The 20,627-nt window shown below is 41.9% G+C and overlaps 2 protein-coding genes across 2 annotated transcripts in view; both read right to left on the minus strand.

The window, feature by feature from the left end:
• Positions 1-20,627, minus strand: part of LOC142924428 (uncharacterized) — a 357,538-nt gene that overhangs the window by 230,884 nt on the left and 106,027 nt on the right. The gene's annotated exons all lie outside the window — the stretch shown is intronic.
• The window catches only part of LOC116941975 (A disintegrin and metalloproteinase with thrombospondin motifs 7), an 89,003-nt gene that overhangs the window by 16,812 nt on the left and 51,564 nt on the right, over positions 1-20,627 (minus strand). The window contains exons 19-23 of the mRNA XM_032953411.2: positions 10,899-11,879; positions 10,471-10,623; positions 5,324-5,497; positions 3,799-3,945; positions 2,709-2,868 (exon numbers count right to left, since the gene is read on the minus strand). Coding sequence (XP_032809302.2) covers positions 2,709-2,868; positions 3,799-3,945; positions 5,324-5,497; positions 10,471-10,623; positions 10,899-11,879 — 1,615 coding nt within the window. The remainder of the gene's footprint in view (positions 1-2,708; positions 2,869-3,798; positions 3,946-5,323; positions 5,498-10,470; positions 10,624-10,898; positions 11,880-20,627) is intronic.

Consider the following 20,627-nt stretch of genomic DNA (forward strand, 5'->3'; position numbering starts at 1 on the left):
CTTCACCATGAAGGTGCGTGTGGAAACAAGTCGTGCAACGATCAAAATAAATCTCTGAGGAACTCAGAAAAGGAGTTATTGATGTTCACCTATTCTTTGGTTCTATTCGGTAAAGTCACGTAGGTAAAAATAAAATAACAAAAGTCACGACTTTTCGGCCACAACACAAGTGGCCTTCATCAGGTGAAGGGACTGGACTGTCCAGAGGACAGCGTTGGAGTGAAGACAGCCAAGCCCAGGTCGCGTCCTTTAAGCTGTGTGGGAGGAAACAGTCCGGTCCCTTCACCTGATGAAGGCCACTTGTGTTGTGGCTGAAACGTCGTGATTTTTGTTATTTTTTTACCTACGTGACTTTACCGAATAGAACCAAAGAGTATGGATCCTTGCAGTCACGAAAGCTTCAAATCTAGAATTAATCTATTATATTCTATTTCGGATATATGTAGTGTCCTTTCCAGGGCGCTTTAGTCCGGAAAGAGTTACAAAGCCATTTATAAGGATTTGGGGCTCCACCAAACCACTGTAAGAAAGTCTACAAATAGTGAAAGTTCAAGACCACAGTCACTCTACCCCGGAGCAGTTGTTCTAAAAACATTTTTCCAAGAACAAACCAGAAAATGATCAAGGAAGTCACAAAGAACCCCAGAGAAACATCCAAGGATCTACAGGCCACTCTCGCCTTGGCTAATTTGAGTGTTCATGACTCAACTATCAGAAAAATACTGAATAAGAAGGGTGTTCATGGAAGGATAGCAAGGAGAAAACAATTGCTCTACAAAAATAACATTGCTGCTTTTCTGAAGTTCAACAAATAGCACATTAGATGATCCACAAAACTTCTGAAACTATTCTCTGGACAAACCAGTCAAATGTAGAACTTTTTGGCTTCAATGAGAAACGTTATGTTTGGCGAAAACCAAACACTGCTTTTGAACAGAAGAACCTCATCCCAACCGTCAAGCATGGCGGTGTGAATGTGATGGTTTGGGGCTCCTGTGCTGCCTCAGGACCTGGATGGCTTGCCATCATTGACACAACCATTAATTCTGCATTGTATCAGAAGATTATAGACGAGAATGTCAGGTCATCCGTCCGTGAGCTGAAGCTGAACCGAAAGGGGGTCTTGCAGCAAGACAATGATCCTAAACATACAAATAGATCTGCATAAGAAGAAATGAAATTTGCGTTTTACAATGGCCTAGTCAAAGTCCGGACCTAAACCCCATATACAATGTTGTGGCAGGACCTGAATCGAACTGTCCATGCAAGGCAACCCTCAAATGTCACCGAGCTGAAGGAGTTCTGTCAGGAGGAATGGGCCAAAATTCCTCAAATCCGATGCGAGAGACTGTCTAACGGTTAAAGGAAATTCTGAGTTGCAGTCTTTGCTGCTTAAGGGAGTGTCACCAGTGACTAAATCTAAAGGTTCACCTACTTTTTTACACATGCTTATTGAATGTAGAATAATTTGAGGATAAACACACGTTGAAAGAGTATCATGTTTTGTGTCCTTTGCTTAATCCGGTTATCTTTACATATTTTTAGGACTTAGATTAAGATCTAATAACATATTCTTGGTTCTTTCGGTAAAGTCACGTTGAAGGGAAACAATAAAGAACATTTCAACTGTTCTTGCCGTTGGTTTTCACACCTTATTATGACTGCTTGTGTTGCAGTCGAAACGGCGTGAAAATTTTATTGTTTTATATATATTTTATTATTTTATTGTTTCCCTTCAACGTGACTTTACCGAAAGAACCAAGAATATGAATCACTGCAGTCACGAAAGCTTTAAATCAAAATCTAATAACATTTTAGGTTTGAAATATGTAAAATATGTGAAAATCCGAAGGGGTTCACATTCTCGGCACTGTACATAGCTGCCTGGGTCTTGCAGGCTTTCAAAATTAGTTTTTCATTTCCAATAGAGGCAGTGCCATCTAATGTTTACATACGTCCAATCCATGCTTCTTAGATGGCATTTTAGAAAGGCAACTGCACGATTCCCCCAATCCTGACCTCCACCCAAAATATATATATTCTGATATACTTTACCAGCTGTCTTACCAGCCAAACTGCAGATTTATAAGGTGTATGTAAACTGGAATTGGCAGTATAACAAATCCACGCTCATGCACCACTTCTAATGTAAATGCAAAGTTTAGTTTAACTCGAGAAAGAAGCAAATCTAAAATAATATTAAGTGTGTCGGCAGGTTATAAGATACATAATATAAAAACAAAGGGAGTGGTTTTACAATGAACAACCAAGTGGTAGATACAATTCTAGTTTTTGTAGTTATGATAATTGAAATCTAATTAATGTAGTTTAACACGTAGGCTTGATTTTGGATGGTCAGGCACACCATATAGCTCATGGTATATCAATCCTCAAGTCCAATGTAGCAGTGTTGATAACTTATATTTTTCATTTTTTTATGCATTACCTAATCATTTTCTGCATGCGAGTGCCAGAGTGATGATGCATCTACGGTTATTTTCCAAAGCTTTTCTGCAGACCATTACTTGAAGATACAACGATCACTGGCATTTGTAGCGCACAGCCTGGAGAATTGTGATTCGTGCAAGAATAGAATTCCTAACTTATTTTAATCAAATCAATTTCTCTAAGAGTGTTGCAGCACACCAAACGCTTAAGAGGATATAGGAATGCAGAGGTGAGTGGGGTTAAGCCTTGCCTACACTTACTTGGGTCATGAGTCTCACACTCATGGATATTGCATTTCTGAGCATTGTCCGGCCGTGGCACGTGCTCACACAGGGTCGTGTTGTCCTCTGCTCTGCGCGTTGTGGCATTTACGCATTTCACGAGCCGCCTCTGAACGCCTCCCCCACAGGCTGCCGAACACTGTGAGAACACGGGGTTGGGAGGGGGTAGTTGTGGGGTGGGACATTGAGAAGCGATGTGTCAGCGAGGTTAAAGAGGTGCCTGAGATGCTTTACAGATGCGCTGGCTGTCTGTGCTGTGTGTGTGCGGGACTCAAAGTGATCTGTACAATGCCCTTGTTGGCGTGGCATTTTATGAATTAGTTTTTTTGTTGATGCGTTAACATGTGCCGCAGCAATTTTTAAAATTATCACACGTTTGCGTTTTTTTGTAATACACTTGTAAACTGTCGTGGCTTGCTGGATCAGAGTTCAGCGGCCTGAGCTGGCACCACTGAGATTCTGGGTTCAGATCTGGGTAACCTGCCTGTGATCAACTAGGTTCTCAAGTGTAAGCGAAGTTGATGGACTCGACCCTTTAATGCAACAAGAAAATCCCATCACATTCAATTCGGTTTTCTACGCAATTTGGCCGAATTCCAGCTCTAAGAATTAAAACAATATTAGCTTGACTACTGTGAGACAAGCACTTTTTTGGAGCATGGCATGTGGGAAGTGCAACTCCTTGAGTGTTGATTAAAAATGTCACTTTAAGGGATGTCAAAAGTGCCGCGGTTGTGTGATATATATATATCCCCATGGACCACTCTCTAACGTACGGGGAGTGATACATGGCTCTGCAAGAGTTCCGATTGGACACTGTCTCATGAGACTGATGGCACAATTTGAATACAGGAAGAATACAAAAAGTTAATTATCAAATCTGTTTGCAATATAAATCCAAGATTATGCTACAAATTTGGATAAAATCAGCAATATACACTAAACTTGCAGGCACCTGGAATTAAACCAAAACATTAAAGAGAGCATAATTAGTGATTGACAAAGAAGCTTTGTGCATATGTTTGCGTACATTATAAGATAACAGATTTGCAATTGTCAATTCCCTCACCTCGCCCCATGGTCCGCTCAGCCATTCGGCGCAGGCCTGCAGGTTGCAAGCGCGGCTGCTGTCAGGTTTCATTTTCTTGTAGCATCGTCCCGGCTTGGGGCAAAGAACGGGGCGCCGCTGCGTCCCTCCCCCACACGCACGTGAGCACTGCCGCCACGGAACGGAGACCACAGGAACCCATCACTCCGTTGTTAATTTCTCCACACGCACGCATTCACTCACGATTGTCGTCCATCATATTTGTGTCTGGCCCCTGCAGCGAACATACGCAAGACGACGCCATTGTGTGCTGGAGCCAGGGTCAAAATTAGCCAACTTTGAAATGTAGCCACAAATTACTCAACCGGGGTTATACATGGCAAGTATCACCCGCAACTGGCAGACAAATGCCTCAAGTCACTCTTGCTCATGAGATTAGCACGGTTGGCTTCTTTACGGTGCAAAATAAGTTCAACATAGATACATAATGGGATTATCCTGGTCACTTCAGTTCTAACCTGGTTAAACAAAATAATTCCTTTGTCAAGGCGCTTTGTTCCTCTCACACAGCTTAAAAGGCCGTATCTGAACGTGGCTCTTTCACTCCAGCGCTGTCCTACCAGACAGTCTCGCCCCCCTTCACCTGATGAAGGCCGCTTGTGTTGTGGCCGAAACGTCGTGAGAATATTATTGTGTTATTTTATTTTATCAATGTATTATTTTATTATCATTCTACGTGACTTTACCGAAAGAACCAAAGAAGTTGTTTTTGTGTAATAATGGATATCCACCTCCATAATGTGTGGGCTGAGGGGGGCTGATTCCCACCTTCTGAAGGCTCAGCCCCCTTTAGTTTTTGCATGGTTCCCCCTTTACACATGGTGACGCTCCAGAGTTGTGGATGTCCTTTAACACTCTTCCCCTGATTGTGAGACGACCAGGGACAGTGGTGTTTGTATGCCGGTACGTTTCATTTTATCAATGTATACCAGTATAATCTGTTTTAAATTTAGGAAGAAATAACGAATTTATACCCTCATCTTCAGCTTTGACTAGCTCCTCATGGTCAAGTTCTAAACAATACGAACAATTACTCTCAAGAAACCAACAAAGTTTGGAATAGAAACCAATTAAAATGCACTATATTGTCTCATGCAGTTGTGGGTTGTTGTGGAAAGCATCGTCTCTTGTTGAGTAGTCCAAGCACTTACACCTCGTTGTTTAATTCCTCTCTGGCAACTATTGCATTGTTACTCAACAGCCTTTAACCATGCACCGACATTGTCAATACAAGTAGATGAAAATGGATGTCAAACATTCACTCTAGTCATCACCTCCAATTAAAAGAGGGAGTGAGCCATGAGCTGCCACACAAAACAAATGGTAATTCCTGCAAAAAACTGCCCAAAATATTCCAATTCCATGACCGCATTTCACAACCATATTGTTGAAATTATCTTCGCGAATTCCCCGAGCGGCTTGTGCTATGCAGCGTCAATCCACTCACTCTCTGCACGCCCTAATGGGCCGAGTCACTGCCACTTACGGGACCCCATTGTCCAGCGTCCCAGGCAAGGCACGGCGGGGTGTTGCAGGACATGGAGTCGGGCGGTTGGGACAGCAGGGACTGGCAGTGGGAGGGTCGCAAGGTTCGTCCGTCCTGCTTGTCCACGCAGAGCACCTTGCGCGTCCGCCGCTCTCCTCCGCAGCCCTCCAAGCACTGCACCACGTGCCACGTAGGATACAACAATCTACATCTGGGACGAGTCAAAAGATGCAGTCCTGCAATTAATTGCTCGCTCATGCCACTGCTGGCAGAAAGGCCTCCACTAGAAAAAAGTTCTAGTGAACCTTTCAAGAGGGCCTTTGGTTTATCCTTACGTATGCATGTACATATAGATTTAACTTATTTCGCACCATACATAGCCAACCATGCTAATCGGAGATGAGGGGGAAGGACAACAATTTAACACAAAAAGCAGTTTTTTTAAGAAATTACTTTTCAATCTAGATGTAAAGTGCATAGCTGCAGTGGTTTCCTAATATCGTAAGAGCGTTCCAGACATCCACATTAGCACATCTAAAAGCCTGTGATGCAGTGAACGTCTTTGTTCGATGACGAGCCAAAAGCCACTGAGAGGATGACTGCAGTTCGCGTGATGGTTTATGCTCCTTGACGAGATCAGCAAGGTATTGTGGTTCATTTGTGGCAAGCAACTGTGTGTGTAATCTTAAAAAAAAAGATGTTGATACAAATTTTTGGGAAACATTACATCTGGTTTACAAATCCGTGTGTAATGCGACACACGTTTACGAGATGTAAACAGTATGAGGACACCATTGATCGATTTACGACATGGAAATGCCATTTATGACCTCTTCCAACATACAGTAACTGAACATATTTTCGTATGGTGATGTTTCGACTGTGCAACGTAGTAGAAAGTCAGTGAGTTTTTGTTTAAAGGTCAAATCACTTAAGCACAGCAAGGAAGTAGACAAGGTAAGAACAAATACATTTAAACATTTATAAAAAAAAAATTACATCATGGGACCTCCTTTGCCAGTACAAAAATATGAGAATAGGTTTTCCCGCTTTTTTCTGGCAATAAACAGGTGTTAAGATTTAAATTTTTATTTAAAGCTTTCGTGACTGCAGTAATTCATATTCTTAGTTTTTTCGGTAAAGTCACGTTGAAGAGAAACAACAAAATAATAAAATATATATAAAACAATAAAAAAATTCTCACGACGTTTCGACCATAACTCAAACGGTCGTCTTCAGGTGTGTTGGTTCGCATACATTTATTTTTAAACGGCGCATTTATTTATTTATAAAAAACGTTAGCGCCACGCGCAACGATTTGGCAGTTTACCCAGGACTAGTCCATCTATATTCTGAAAAGAGGAGGGGGGAGACGAATTTTTTTTTTTAGGTGTTAAGATGTTAGAACACCAAACTGAAACCTTTTACAAGGAATCATGTCTGCATTGACCACAATACTTGTGGTCAGAATGCAAACATAAAAATATAGTCTGATAATATATGCATTGTCCTTGAAACTGATTGGTCCACACCAGAGACAGCTTTCTTTAGAGCCTAGTCTTAAAACGGTGTTAGACCAGAGGACGCCAAAAGGCGTTTTGGCGTCCAAAAGGCGACGGGTATCCAGGGATGCATTGTTATAAATGCGTATCCCAAATGTCGTATTCTTTCAGTTTGATGAACATACAAATAGTGAAAACTTGACATTGATGGCAATCTCTGAATTTTCCGACAATCTTGGAATTTTATGGAGATATCGAAGATTTACAGCAATATTCGATTATGTCATTTCCCAACTTCTAAGACTTTACGTGTTCACACAAATAAAAACGCGCAGTTTTTACACTTCAAAACAAGTGGTATTTACACCTTCTTCCATCTGAGAACCTCAGCGATCTCTGTGATTTCTTCTTCTATGGTCTAAAGGACAACGTCAATGATGCTACATGCCTTGCAAATCATGCCATCATTGCTCCAACAAACAGCACTGTTGATTTGACCAATTCAATGATGATTAACCATTTTCCTGGTGAAGAAAGTCTACAAAAGCTCAGATATAGTGGACCATGATTTTATCAAGCGGCTCAATCCTTCTGGATTTCCACCTCACTTGCTCAAATTGAAGGTTGGCTCCTGCATTTTTCTCCCTCGGAATTTCTATTCAAGCAATGGACACTTGCAATGGAACACTCTATATCCTCTGGTCAAGGAACAATCACATAATCAAAACCATGGTTGCAAGTGGACCTCACTAGAAAAAGCTCCTTATCCCTCGGATTCCTCTGGCTCCAACTGAAAACATATTTCTATTTTCGACACGAAAAAATATTTTCAATTCGTCTTAGTTTTGGAATTACCACCGACAAGAGCCAAGGACAAATGCTGCTTAAAATTGGAAACGTCCTACCTTCTGCCACATTTAATCATGGCCGATATTAAGTGGAAGGCTTCGTATCAGAAGGTTTTGTTTCCAGGCAAAGATCGAAAATGCATGGATAATATGGCCTATTAATAGATTGTGTAAAATGATTACGTTGCTTTAAAAGAAAATCTGAATGTCATTGTCCATATCTTAAAATAGTTTACGTTTAACTATTGCATATAAGTACCTTAGCTTAGCCTTCATAGATTACAATTGAAGTCTGAAGGCCCCCAAGCACTCGGCAGGAGCTAACAGGTGAGGGCTCTTAGGGCCCGAAATATTATAGTACGTAAAATTGCCATTGTGTAAAATGGCTTTCACAGCTTGCAGCTCTACTAGAGAAAACATTCACCTTCTGAATCATTTCCCTCTGTTGTCATCAGGACCTATGGGTAAAGGTCAATGGGCAATAAGCAGACACTCTGGTGTCTCATGATATGTAACAAGAGTACACCTACACAAACTTTGTATATTGTTTCTCGATCCATTCATCAGTGTGGATTATGATCATACAGCACCTTTCCTGTGTGAATTTGAGAGGCAGCATGTTAACAAGTAACTCTCTGTTCATTCAATATGTCCAACTGATTTAAAAAAGACGTGATGCAGGGTTCCTCATCTTAACATTTGACATGCCATGGCCGATTGGTGGTCGAGTATTTTGGACGTGCAGTTAATTTTGCACGTTCGAATTGCTTCTTTAGTTCATGGAACACACTAATGAATAATACATGCTGTATTGCATAAACATTTCTCGGATTTAACAGGACGAGTCGTTCGTTTTGTTGAACTTAAAAGTTTTATCCAGTGTGTCGAGCAGCCTCCAGGGTATATATTGAAGTAATTTATTTGCACTTATCAAATTTGCTTGAAATACATATGAATTTCCCATCTGGGAGAATTCTCATTTCCAAATAGTCTCTATTAACATTGTGATATATTATAACACATTACAACTTGCTTTGAATAAGTATCTATTGTAACTTTTCTGGTCAACTGATAATAATATTGGTAGTCTCTGTTTTTTTGCTTCGCATACATTGTGTATGAAGTGAAGTAAAATGTAGCCGTCAATACGTTTTCTAGTTTAAGCGGTGCTTACAAATTCTGCTCCACTAATATGAAGGTTTGGGTGGCGTGGTGGCGCAATGGCGACACTAGTCTCGCAGCAAGAAGTAGCTGGGTTGATTCCCCACTCAGGAGCCTGTCTGTGTGCCGTTTAGTATGTTCTTCCCCTGTTGTTTATGAGTTTTCTCTGGGTTCTCTGGTTTTCTATCATAGCAACCCCCCCCCCCCCCATACAATGTAACTGGTATTGTCTAAATGCTGAAATATGATCTGCAAAATTGCTCAATTAGGATGACACAGCAACATTACCCCCTAATGCAATACACTTGGCGGGGCCTTACTGAAAAGGAGTCTAGATATTTAATTAGGCTTTCCTGGATTACAAAAAGTGTAAATAATAACAATTATTAAGTATGTATATTTTTTTATTACGATTTTTCCTGTTGCGTGCAAACGCTGAACTTGCCTCTGAATCGGTCAAATTGAATGTGGATGTGCGGAACGTGATGAGGCGTCATGAATCGCATTCAACAGAGCCTGCGTGCAATGTGTATTTGGTCGTGTCCGTCATGAATCGGGCCTTTAAGGCAAGGTTGGGTTTGATGGCTTGTTCATAATAGCTCGCGTTAAAACACTCCAGAGTGTAAGGCATACGAAAAGTAACAAAAATACATTTTCTAAAGGCTCATTTAATCCTTGGCAAAAGTCCATAAACCTGAAAAGATTTTCAAACATATAGTTGAGTTTGTTTTTATATAAAACCAAATGTATGGTTGTTTATATGCTTTATCCACAACCCAGTTGTCTAATTGTGTAGCCTTGACGAAAACGTGTTGATGAAAATGGCGAGACCTTCAACGTAAACATTTTCTATCCTGCTTGACGTGCCTGGAGATCGCTGTGCAGCGGGGCATTGGTGAATGATGGCAGCCCTACTTTACGGAAAATGATTGCAATGCTGTGGTTGGTTGAACATTGCTCTGCCTGCCTGTTAAATCTCCTGTCGTAAAGGGAAGAATGAGCGCAGCCATGGTGATAAGAACTTTCAAAGGGAAGCAGCTGCATTTCCTGTTGCTCTCAAATTAATACATGAATGAAAAAAAGCAATAAACTCCTCCGCCTTAACACTTAACTATGCCGGATGATCGGCAAAACCCACATGCACAGAGGGGAGACTAATTATCTTAGCACCGCCCCACAAACACTTACCCCCCACCGCTTTTCAGACCACCTTAATTACTGTAACCAGTGCTGCAGATATCAATTGTGCAGGTGGTGCAACTCGGCTCTCGGGTTGCAGGGACCCAGGCACCGGGCAGCGCAGAGGGGGAGGGTGCACAGGGGGGCTCCGGTTCATTCCTTGGACCAGGACTCGCGTTGCCACCGGTCCTGGTTTTCCCAGGATTGTCCTCTCGTCGAGGGAGCTGTCCTGGGAAATATGTAAGTCTTCCGCCGGGACATTAAAAGTCCCAGTTTTGTCAATTGTGCAAAAAATACACCATTAAAGACGACGCATTCACATGTAGTTCTCCCCTATTCTGGTATTGTGAGATATTCGTCTTCCCGTGATATATCTCGGTTTTTTGGTACATAAGAAGTGGCAAACCTAACCAGTGCCCGTACAAACCAGGCTACGGCACCGATTCCGTCGCCCCACCTTGGTCCACTCGCCGACGATCCAGGTGGCGCAGGGCTGTACGTGACAGCGCCGGGTTGGGGCGGGCCTCTTCGTGGCCGTGCACAGCGACGGTTTCCCTGCGCTGCACTCCACCCGGCGCCACATGGACCCCAGGCCGCACGTGACTGAGCACTGCAAGCAAACGCATATCAGGACTCTCATGCCGCAGAAAGTTCAGAATCTGACTCACCTCCCCCACTCAGCTGCTCTGTCTCCTCCTTGAATGCTTCCTCTACAAATCATCTCCCTTGAAACCTAAATGGGACTATCTGTTAAGAAAAGTAAGTGAGCTTGAACAGGATGTGGCTAGAAGGAATGATGGCTGGTGGTTGAGACTAGCGACAGGGTGCCAGAAAAGGAGGGGAGTCTTTGACCACTTTGTATTTTGTTCGAGAAATTCTCAGTACCTCACTCCAGTTGCCGACCACCCAGCGGAGATCTCGATCTTGAGCAGGGTGGACCATGTTCTTTGCTCCTGACACAGTGATTTCAATGTGAGGCTGAGTTGGGAAAGAAGAAGAAGTCGGATGGGAAAAGCGACTGCCGTTGGGTGGCAGCGAAGTGTCCAGTGACGTCGACGTTGCGGTCGTCGCACTGGGAGCCACAGATGCCCCGAGGGGAGTTTTTGTCTTCTTGTGGCCACTCTTATTCCTTGACTGCTTGTTTTGACTTTTGGAAGATGATGCATTGTTGGGCAGTTTTTCAACATTTACTACTGACCCTCCTGTGACCGTGCTTGGATTGCCAGTCGGGTTTAATTCATTAGATTCTGAAGACGGCCATTTTTGTCCCACATGGGCTGGTGAATGTGCAAATGTAGCTGAAGTAGTTGTGGTCTCCCCCCCGAGTGGTTGGTTGGATGACCTGAGTAACTCATCGTCATAGACAAGAGGTAATTTGCTGCCATTGATTATCGGGTCATTAGTATCAGCATCATAGAGGAGATCTTCCTGGAAACCAATAAAATTATAGTCATCATACAAACTGCCCACTGTGGGATGTGTGGCTTGGCTGTTTGGGACACTATTTTCTATGGATTCTGTAGTGGGCTGCACATAATAGTCACCATTACCTGATGACACATTATTAGATGGAAAGACTTGGGGTGCAACAAAGGAAGGCACAGTCCCTTGCGTAATGGGCAGCTGGCCGCCTTCCAATCCGCGATTAGCGAGGCCGTCAAATTGCTTGCCCAGGAAGCTGCTGTTTTGCTTTTTCAGGGGACCGCCGGAGTTTGCCTCATTTCCGCCAATAGAGCAGGCCGCCGACGTGCTGCAGGCACGCTCGGAGGACGGTCTCGTGTCACGGTCACAGGTGGCGCCAGCGTCGTCACCGCACTCCACCGAGCGCGTCCTCTTCCCACCTCCACCACCGCACGTCACCGAGCACTGAGACACACACATAAGTGAACGAGGATAGTCGAGCCGGCAGCAAGGTGTTATTGTGCACACATCACGCACGCACGCAGCACCGTGTTTTGAGTGTGTGTATATATATACATTTGACAAAGAAAATCAAATCACAGTTGTTGAGCACATGCTCAGCAATAATACAGCACTATTGAAGTTGTAATACTTAAGGCTTACAATATATTTTTGACAAGAGCCTGGTACAAGGCACAAACTGTAACAATGGGGGGGGGGGGGGGGGGTGTACAGAAATGTTTCTGCCCGATGCCCAAACTCATATCTCCTGGATTCTAGGAAGGGGAGACGTTTGGGCTGAATGCCCCGTTCATGTAGGGACTGCAAGTGGGAGCTTAGAGTTTTATATGGGGAAGGGAAGGCAAGGGAAGAGCAACACAAGGAAAGGGAAAAAGGAGTGGGGTTGGGGGAGAAGGGGAAGTGCGCTTAACACATCCACCAAGCAAAATAACTTTCACACACCAAGTGAGCTTATCGTCAGTAGACAGACTTACACTAGTCTTGAGTAAGATTATAAAAACTGTAGTTGCTAAGCATACGGTCCAAATATTCAAAATGCCAAGCTCCCACGGGCAAACAGCACTTTCATTTGTTCGCGATAAGCGTTCATGTGTTCCGTGAATTGAGCAAGATTACACGAACTTGGGGAAAAGAAACAATGGAGGAGGGATTCCAAAGTCGAGCAATTTGAGGGAAGAAGCAGAATGATAATTATGTTGGCCTGCAGTGCAGTGGTTGAGCACGTCACAGGTGACATGAACGTGAGTCTGGTTGGTAGAGCGAGTTCCTCAATGTGTGTGGAGGAATGTGTTGCTGTGACCATGGCGATAGTAGTGACTGATAAGAGGGTGATAAGGATGCGACTGGCCACTGACGAGCGAGTGATCGCAGTGAATCTGTTGGGTTCCAGGTCATCAGTCATTGATTCTGTGCACTGCTGGTACTGCAAAGGCCCACTAGTTTATCGTGTTATTTATTAACACGGCGTATTGATGTGGAACTCTATTTTGTACTGAATTTGGGGTGGTGGGTGTTCACGGATAATTACATTTGCAGATAAGAGGGGTTTTCATCCTATTGTCTGCGAAAGTAATTCCTCTTAAATGTGAAATTAATTATGTATAAATGCAGATATAGGATAAATTTGTCACGCAATTCTGCTTTTTTGTGAAAAATTTTAACAACAGGAATAGTCGACTCAATTGAATGATACAATCACAATGTGAAACTCAATGCCAAGTTTAGAACTATTTAAGTTGCGCTCTATGCATTTCACGGCATAGTTTTTCTCAACTTTGCACGGCAGCGTTCACTGCATTTCAAAAGTTTGAGGTGAGGAATTGTCACACAAATGATTGAGCAGTGCCCTCTATTTTCACGTCTGAAAATTATGGCACTTTTCCCGCATTTCCAGTCGTAATCAGAAACCAGAATTGTTTTTGAAGTATGCTTGTTTTGGTTCCACTGCCATAAATTATAAAATTCTTTCTCACAATTAAATAAAGTAATTTTTGCTCATATATTTACCACTAATTAGCACTTTTGGATATCTGCAGTTCAAGGGAAAGAATGTAACATGGTGACAAAGAAGCTTTGCTTCAGGCATAATGTAGAACATTACAGTTAGCCAGCACCCAATGAGCCATGTTAAATGCCCTATGGAACAAAAGTGTGAAACGGCAAATTACCACTGATTTCACAGCAAACTTACATCAACTGCTGTCATAACTTAACATATTTTGTATGCTTAGTTTATCAGGCTAGTAATCAGCAACCAAACTAAGAGGAATATCACGTACTGTAACGGACCCACTTGTAACTTTTCCTTTTATTATGAATGTACAAAGGGACAAAGAACCAGGGTGCAATGCTCTCAAAAGACCTTGGCAAACCAGCACAACAGTAGGCCTCAGCTATCATCTGTGAATCAATGGGAACGTAAAAACAATGGAAAGGGAGAGAAAGAAAATAGAAATATATAGAACTAAGTTGTACTTTGAACCTCATTGTTGCAACTCTCGGAGAAGGGCTAATGACATTTGGATATTATTTTACCCATATTTTGGCATCTGGAAATAATTGGTGTAACAATGTCTCCTTAACGGGGTTGCTTTCAGGCCATGCGAAATGGGCTCCTGTGTGCAATTGATGTGTCCCTTTTAGTGTTGGGAAATGTGAGAAATCCCATGAGATCTGGGACGAGGCGATATGGTGGTAGGAAACTTTCACGCTGCTAATGGCAGACTTCACGCGACCCACTCTGTTAAGTGAGAAATCACAACGAATGCCATCAACGCGGCGACCGAACATCAACCATTGATCTCCTGGTCTCCAGAGCAACAACACAAGCCACGCCAATGGCCCTCGTCAGGGCCAAACAATACGAAATTGTTGCTCTGCATCTACGTCAGCCATAAATAAGAAGACGCATTCACAAGATGCCCCCTTGTTGAAAATATGCATTTCATAAGATGTATTAGAGATATTATGATCCCCCACCCCTTTGCCCATTTGAGGCGACAGATTATTGAAATTAATGTTCACGATGTGAATTAATATCGGATTCTTTTCAACAGTGTCATTAATATAGTGGCCTCTAGACACTGCAGCGGTCGTGTTAACGTAGGGTTGCCAACATTCTGGATTGCCATGTGTCCGTTGTGACCCGAACAGCTCGGAATATGGCATTCGTGTTCAGGTGGCAGTAGTTGATTTGTATTGAGATCTGGTGGTATTGTGTTGAACTGTATGACAGTATAGTGCACCGTTCTGATGGACCTAGGTGTGACACGGAACAAGCTCATGTAAATTCATCTCGATGTGATGTAACATGTTATGCATATTCATGTGAGGTGTGCTCATGAATATTAATATACACACACAGCACATCTAAGGACAAGCCCCTGGGCATAGCAGGGCGTCACTTCCTAAACTTTTGTGTGAGCTGGGTTTTGTAAAGGGGAGCTCCTAAATTACCAGACTAGGCTGCCTGAAAAATACTTTTTTTGGACAGATTCTCTGTCATCTTCTCCTTTTCTCCACCAATCATTGTGTTTTCTCGCTTTTTTTTCCCAATTCCATGAACATCTCGGCCAATCCCATGTCCCGCTTCCCAGAAACTGTCCCACTCAACCCCGAAACAGTATTCCCTCGTTCTACATGAAGAGAAAGTGATTAGATAAATCTACGAGAGAGAATGTGATGTGAAGAAGTGATGAGATAAAGTGATTACATAAAGCGATGAGATAATTTTCACGTATTATGTATATATTTAATGTGATTTGTTTCAAAGATAGGTTTTAATAAGCCAACATAATTATCCGTGAAATGTATTATTCACGAGCATCTCCGGAACGTACCTCTCGTTAACAACGAGGAATACGTAATATGAGTATAATAATGCATTATTAAACATCCACCATTGAAGCATATACATATAACTTTTGGAAAACATTCTGTTACTGTGAATAACTTTGGTAAGAACGTGTATCTTTGCCTGACCCTTCTTCTTACAAACTGTATTATTTATTCATGCAAACCCATTGTACATATTTCATCCTTGGACATACTTTTTCTCAGTTTTTTCGGTAAAGTCACGTTGAAGAGAAACAACAAAATAACAAAATATATATATAAAACAATAAAAAAATTCTCACGACGTTTCGACCATAACTCAAACGGTCATCATCAGGTGTGTCGGTTTGCATACATTTATTTTAAAAACGGCACATTTATTTATTTATAAAAAACGTTGGCGTCACGCGCAGCGATTGGCAGTTTGCCCAGGACTAGTCCATATATTTTTTTTTTTTAAAAGAGGAGGGGGGAGACGAAATTTTTTATAATGTATGCTGTCTGAAAGCCACTGTAAGCATGAACAATCAATCAAGAACTGAAATGATTTATCAAATCTTTCCAATGATTGCTAAGATAGAATCCATCTTCTCGGTTGAAATTGTCTCTGTGCTTGTATATGTGGATAGCCTCATGAACGAATCTCTCATGGAAGCCAGATGGCTTACAAAGAACCTCCGTCTTGGAAAAGTCAATGGCATGTGAGCCTACTGAATTAGAACAATGATCTGCTACGGCCGAGGTGTTGGTCCTACCGTGTTTAAGGTCTGCTTTATGTTCACGAATGCGGTCCGAGACATGGCGTTTGGTTTCTCCAATGTAACTACTACCACAGAGGCAACTTAGTTTGTAGACACCAGGGTATTGTATGTCCGGAATCACATCTTTTACAGACGGAACCAGATCACGGATTTTATGTAATGTGTTGAAACGGACCTGGATCTTGTGTTTATTCAAGATTTTGGAGATCTTTTTTGTGATCCCAGCAATGTAGGGTAAAGTGATGGTTTTGAAAGGCTCCTCAAGAGGTTCTTCTTCTTCATCAAGACTCTGTATCATAGAGCCCAATGCATATCCGACCAGGAACACATAAGCAGTGAACTCAAGCACGTACACCAAGCTCTTAGGGCTAATGGTTACTCCGACTATACAATCCGCAAAGCTATCACTCAAACCATGAAGAAGAACCCTCTTGAGGAGCCTTTCAAAACCATCACTTTACCCTACATTGCTGGGATCACAAAAAAGATCTCCAAAATCTTGAATAAACACAAGATCCAGGTCCGTTTCAACACATTACATAAAATCCGTGATCTGGTTCCGTCTGTAAAAGATGTGATTCCGGACATACAATACCCTGGTGTCTACAAACTAAGTTGCCTCTGTGGTAGTAGTTACATTGGAGAAACCAAACGCCATGTCTCGGACCGCATTCGTGAACATAAAGCAGACCTTAAACACGGTAGGACCAACACCTCGGCCGTAGCAGATCATTGTTCTAATTCAGTAGGCTCACATGCCATTGACTTTTCCAAGACGGAGGTTCTTTGTAAGCCATCTGGCTTCCATGAGAGATTCGTTCATGAGGCTATCCACATATACAAGCACAGAGACAATTTCAACCGAGAAGATGGATTCTATCTTAGCAATCATTGGAAAGATTTGATAAATCATTTCAGTTCTTGATTGATTGTTCACGCTTACAGTGGCTTTCAGACAGCATACATTATAAAAAATTTCGTCTCCCCCCTCCTCTTTTCAAAAAAAAATAGATGGACTAGTCCTGGGCAAACTGCCAATCGCTGCGCGTGACGCCAACGTTTTTTATAAATAAATAAATGTGCCGTTTTAAAAATTAAAAATAAATTTATGCAAACCGACACACCTGATGATGACCGTTTGAGTTATGGTCGAAACGTCGTGAGAATTTTTTATTGTTTTATATATATTTTGTTATTTTGTTGTTTCTCTTCAACGTGACTTTACCGAAAAAACTAAGAATATGAATTACTGCAGTCACGAAAGCTTTAAATCAAAATTTAAAATACTTTTTCTCATTTCTAGATTTTTTTAAATTCTAAACTTAGGCCTTGGTTTGTGAGAGCTTCAATCAATTTGATGACTGAATTAATTTGCTTTAAGTTGAATTTCATAGTCTCCAAAGGCTATTTTATATTAATTTGTCCATATTTATTTTATAATAGACACACTTGTTGACCCAGGAAAGCCTACTTGAATCTCAATATTCTTGAGGGGAGTAAACCCAATTCAGTAATTTGCAGGTAATTTTTCAGCATTTGAATCGTTGGCCAACTCAGAGGAAACCAACCCAAAACAGTGGGATAACATACAGATTTCTCACAGAAAAGACACCTGAGTTAGTAATCGAACCAAGGTGTGTATTGCTGTGAGGCACACGTGTTAGCACTGTGCCACTTTGGCATCACATTAGACTAAAATATGTATTAAAAAAACACATTTAAGCTAAAATAACGCGCTGCAAAGAATCACCCACACATTGTGGAGACCGTTGCCTTTCCTGCCTCATTTCTCACTGTCATGGAAACTTGGGTTTACAGAATAGCCATTTATGCTCACTCTCTCGAGAGGCGCTAAATGAGCTGCCTTCCATGCATGCCACTGGCTCCCTCAAAGCTCCTCACTGATTATTTGCACTATGACCCTGCGGATCTCGGCAGTGTTGGCCAAAAACCTGTGTAAATAATGCTCACGTCTTGGCACTCAGTGCTCTTCTATGTATAGCAACTTTCTCGGGCTGTCACGATACTGGCTGCATTCCTGATTGCGGAAAATTAATTTTTAATCAGGCTTACAACCTGACACACCCCCAATGTACACAACCTCCACAAGCACGTGTGTCTGAGTGTGAATATGCATAGACGTGACACATATGTACACAGGCGTATGTTCATGCACAAGCGTGTGTACATGCACATGACTGTATACGTGTGATCCTGTGTGTTGTATGCTTACATTGTACACTGTACTTGAACAGCAATGTAACAGTACGTGTCAAGCTGACGATGAACAGGTTTAAGTTTCTGATGTACAACTTTGTTGCATGCATTCCAATGTTTTACAAATCCAATTCTGAACAATGGAACGTTATTGCTTGTTTTTTTTCCAACATGCTTGCACATTACTGAGCCATTAAAGTTAATCTCAGCCGAAATCTACAATTATTAACAACGTATAGGCATAGCCACGTGTGCTGAGGTATTGGTCCATTATTGCCAAATTAGAAAATAATCTGCACAAATCAACAGGGAAGAGACACAACGACATTACTCCCAATTGCAAAATCACAGCAGACTATGTCTACGATACAAAACCCCTGGGAGGCCTGACCCCTACCCTCCCCTGTTGCCTGGGCAGTTTGGCCTGGGGAGCGCAGACAATGTAGGCAAGGGAAAGTGTCTGCTCGGCCTCTGAATATACAGAATAAGAAAAAGGTGAACATAAAAAAATTACAATTGGGGCTGCGTCGTTTACTCTCATGAAGAGCGATTAACCTTAATGATTGAACATCTCCACGTATCTATATGCAAAATTAAATACAGCATGATGGATATAGAAGTTGGGTTGCTATGACCACCACATGACCCCACTTGGCAAATAAAGGCAGCTTGTTGCATGTGCAACAAATACATTTCAAAATTATTTGTAACAAATATGAGTTAAATTTTGATTTAAAGCTTTCGTGACTGCAGTAATTCATTTTCTTAGCTTTTTCGGTAAAGTCACTTTGAAGGAAAACAATAAAATAATAAAATATATATAAAACAATAAAAATTCTCACGACGTTTCGACCATAACACAAACGGTCGTCATCAGGTGTGAAAAACCAACGGCAAGAAACATTTGAAAGAAGTATCGGTTTGCATTTATTTATTTTTAAACGGTGCATTTATTTACTTAAAAAACCCTTTAAAAAACGTTAGCACCACGGGCAGCGATTAGCAGTTTGTTTAGAAGGACGACTATGTTCTGAAAAGCGGAGGGGAGAGACGAAAAATTAATGTATGCTGTCTGAAAGCCACAAATCCTTCCAATGATTGCTAAGCCAGAATCCATCTTATCGGTTGAAATTGTCTCTGTGCTTGTATATGTGGATAGCCTCATGAACGAATCTCTCATGGTAGCCAGATGGCTTACAAAGAACCTCTGTCTTGGAGAAGTCAATGTCATGTGAGCCTACTGAATTATAACAATGATCTGCCACGGCCGAGGTGTTGGTCCTACCGTGATTAAGGTCTGCTTTGTGTTCACGAATGCGGTCCGAGACATGGCCTTTGGTTTCTCCAATGTAACTACTACCACAGAGGCAACTTAGTTTGTAGACACCAGGGTACTGTATGTCCGGAATCACATCTTTTACAGACGGAACCAGATCACGGATTTTATGTAATGTGTTGAAACGGACCTGGATCTTGTGAATTCTCTCATTAAGACTCTGTACCATAGAGCCCAATGCATATCCGACCAGGAACACATAGGCAATGAACTCAAGCACGTACACCAAGCTCTTAAGGCTAATGGTTACTCCGACTATACAATCCGCAAAGCTATCACTGAAACCATGAAGAAGGACCCTCTTGAGGAGCCTTTCAAAACCATCACTTTACCCTACATTGCGGGGATCACAAAAAAGATCTCCAAAATCTTGAATAAACACAAGATCCAGGTCCGTTTCAACACATTACATAAAATCCGTAATCTGGTTCCGTCTGTAAAAGATGTGATTCCGGACATACAGTACCTGGTGTCTACAAACTAAGTTGCCTCTGTGGTAGTAGTTACATTGGAGAAACCAAACGCCATGTCTCGGACCGCATTCGTGAACACAAAGCAGACCTTAAACACGGTAGGACCAACACCTCGGCCGTGGCAGATCATTGGTATAATTCAGTAAGCTCACATGACATTGACTTCTCCAAGACAGAGGTTCTTTGTAAGCCATCTGGCTACCATGAGAGATTCGTTCATGAGGCTATCCACATATACAAGCACAGAGACAACTTCAACTGAGAAGATGGATTCTGGCTTAGCAATCATTGGAAGGATTTGATAAACCATTTCAGGTCTTAATTGATTGTTCATGCTTACGGTGGCTTTCAGACAGCATACATGAATTTTTCGTCTCCCCCCTCCTCTTTTCAGAACATAGATGGACTAGTCCTTCTAAACAAACTGCCAATCGCTGCCCGTGGTGCTAACGTTTTTTAAATAAGTAAATGCACCGCTTAAAATAAATAAATAAAGGCCGCCACTTCTTTCAAATGTTTCTTGCCGTTGGTTTTTCACACCTGATGATGACCGTTTGTATTATGGTCGAAA

This window comes from Petromyzon marinus, chromosome 13 (genome assembly GCF_048934315.1).
Source record: "Petromyzon marinus isolate PM22_M1 ecotype Great Lakes invasive population chromosome 13, UKy_Petmar_22M1.pri1.0, whole genome shotgun sequence".
Classification (NCBI taxonomy): Eukaryota; Metazoa; Chordata; class Hyperoartia; order Petromyzontiformes; family Petromyzontidae; genus Petromyzon; species Petromyzon marinus.